At 51.3% G+C, this 1,564-nt stretch overlaps 1 protein-coding gene across 1 annotated transcript; it reads left to right on the top strand.

Moving 5' to 3' along the window:
• Nucleotides 1-1,060, top strand: LOC136454013 (probable glutathione S-transferase). The gene is made up of 2 exons (XM_066454565.1): nt 1-394; nt 488-1,060. Exons 1-2 carry the CDS (start codon nt 71-73, stop codon nt 860-862), a joined length of 699 nt encoding a protein of 232 aa, XP_066310662.1. The 5' UTR covers nt 1-70; the 3' UTR covers nt 863-1,060.
• The last annotated feature ends 504 nt before the right edge of the window (nt 1,061-1,564 follow it).

The following is a 1,564-nucleotide window of genomic DNA, read 5'->3' as shown; positions in this document are numbered from 1 at the left end:
TCACAAGTGCTCTAAACAAATAAAGCTTACTTCACCGGAAGAACGGACCGGAGGTAGAAGATCAGAGGAGATGACGACCACCGAGCCGGCGGCGGTGAGGCTGATCGGCTCCTTTGCCAGCCCGTTCGTGCACCGCGCCGAGGTGGCCCTGCACCTCAAAGGGGTGCCCTACGAGCTCATCCTGGAGGACCTGAGCAACAAGAGCGAGCTGCTGCTGGCACACAACCCCGTGCACAAGCTCGTGCCCGTGCTACTCCACGGCGACAGGGCCATCTCCGAGTCGCTCGTCGTCGTCGAGTACGTCGACGAGGCCTTCGACGGGTCGTCGCTCCTCCCCGCCGACCCGCACGCGAGGGCAGAGGCCCGGTTCTGGGCCAACTTCATCGACCAAAAGGTACCAAGATCGATCTCTCTTCTTTTTGGGGGAAAAAAGCTATGATCTTGAGTTCGCTGATAGTCAACGTTTGACACATCCTCGATCGCGCAGTTCGCGCGGCCGTTCTGGATGTCGTTCTGGACGGACGACGAGGAGGTCAAGAAGACCTTCGCGAAGGAGGCGAAGGAGAACCTGGCTCTGGTCGAGGCGCAGCTCAAGGGGAGGAAGTTCTTCGGCGGCGACGCTATCGGCTTCGTCGACATCGCCGCCTGTGGGCTGGCGCACTGGATTGGAGTCATCGAGGAGGTCACCGGGGTGACCCTCGTCAACGGCGACGAGTTCCCCGCGCTCCGCGAGTGGGCCGACGCCTACGTGAACGACGCCACCGTGAAGCAGTGCTTGAGGAGCAGAGACGAGCTCGTCGCCTATTTCTCCGCGAGGAAGGAGATGTACTTGCTGCGAGCCAGGACTGCTCTGCGCAAGTGATCTGGATGTCATGCATGTTTCGTTCTGTAATTCTGTTGTTTTAGTTGACAATAATAAGTGTAACAAAATTACCGCTGGAACATTCAATTCAGTCTGTACTTATCATTGTTCAGTCTGTACCTTATTCCATTTGGACACACAGAAAAGAGTACAGATTGTTGTTGAACCAAACTAGTGACTAGTAGAACAATTTAGAATGAAGGGAGCAGAACAACTAATAATTTGGAATGGGGGGAAATAGAAATAAGTCAATGTTATTGCCTCACTGTTCGCGTTTCATTCTCCATCGTTAAGCAATCTGGTCGAGTTTAATTTGAATGGTCGTACAAGTACATGGCTGATGTCTGTAATGTCTGTAGAAGGCTCCGAGCATGTTGGTTAAAACCTTTTCTTTGATTTTTGGTGGGGGTTCACATTTCTGATCTATACTATGTACTGAACCTGCTGTAATGTACTAATTTTCACATTGCTAATTTACTGGATACGGTCTTAGCTTGGATAGAAATTGGAGCTGTAAAAAAAAGATGGATTTGACGCTTCAAGGGGCAAAATCCTTCCCCTGTTTTAGAGTTGAAACGAATTCTTCATATTCACTGTTGTCAGTCAGATATTTTGGAACGGAAGTTGAAAAGCCCAAACAAGTGGGTGTCGATGTTTTACCACCGATAGCCTGCCACGGGGGTACCCGGGGCAGTATGTTCG

This window comes from Miscanthus floridulus, chromosome 5, assembly GCF_019320115.1.
Source record: "Miscanthus floridulus cultivar M001 chromosome 5, ASM1932011v1, whole genome shotgun sequence".
NCBI lineage: Eukaryota > Viridiplantae > Streptophyta > Magnoliopsida > Poales > Poaceae > Miscanthus > Miscanthus floridulus.
This window is presented reverse-complemented; position numbering and strand designations above follow the sequence as displayed.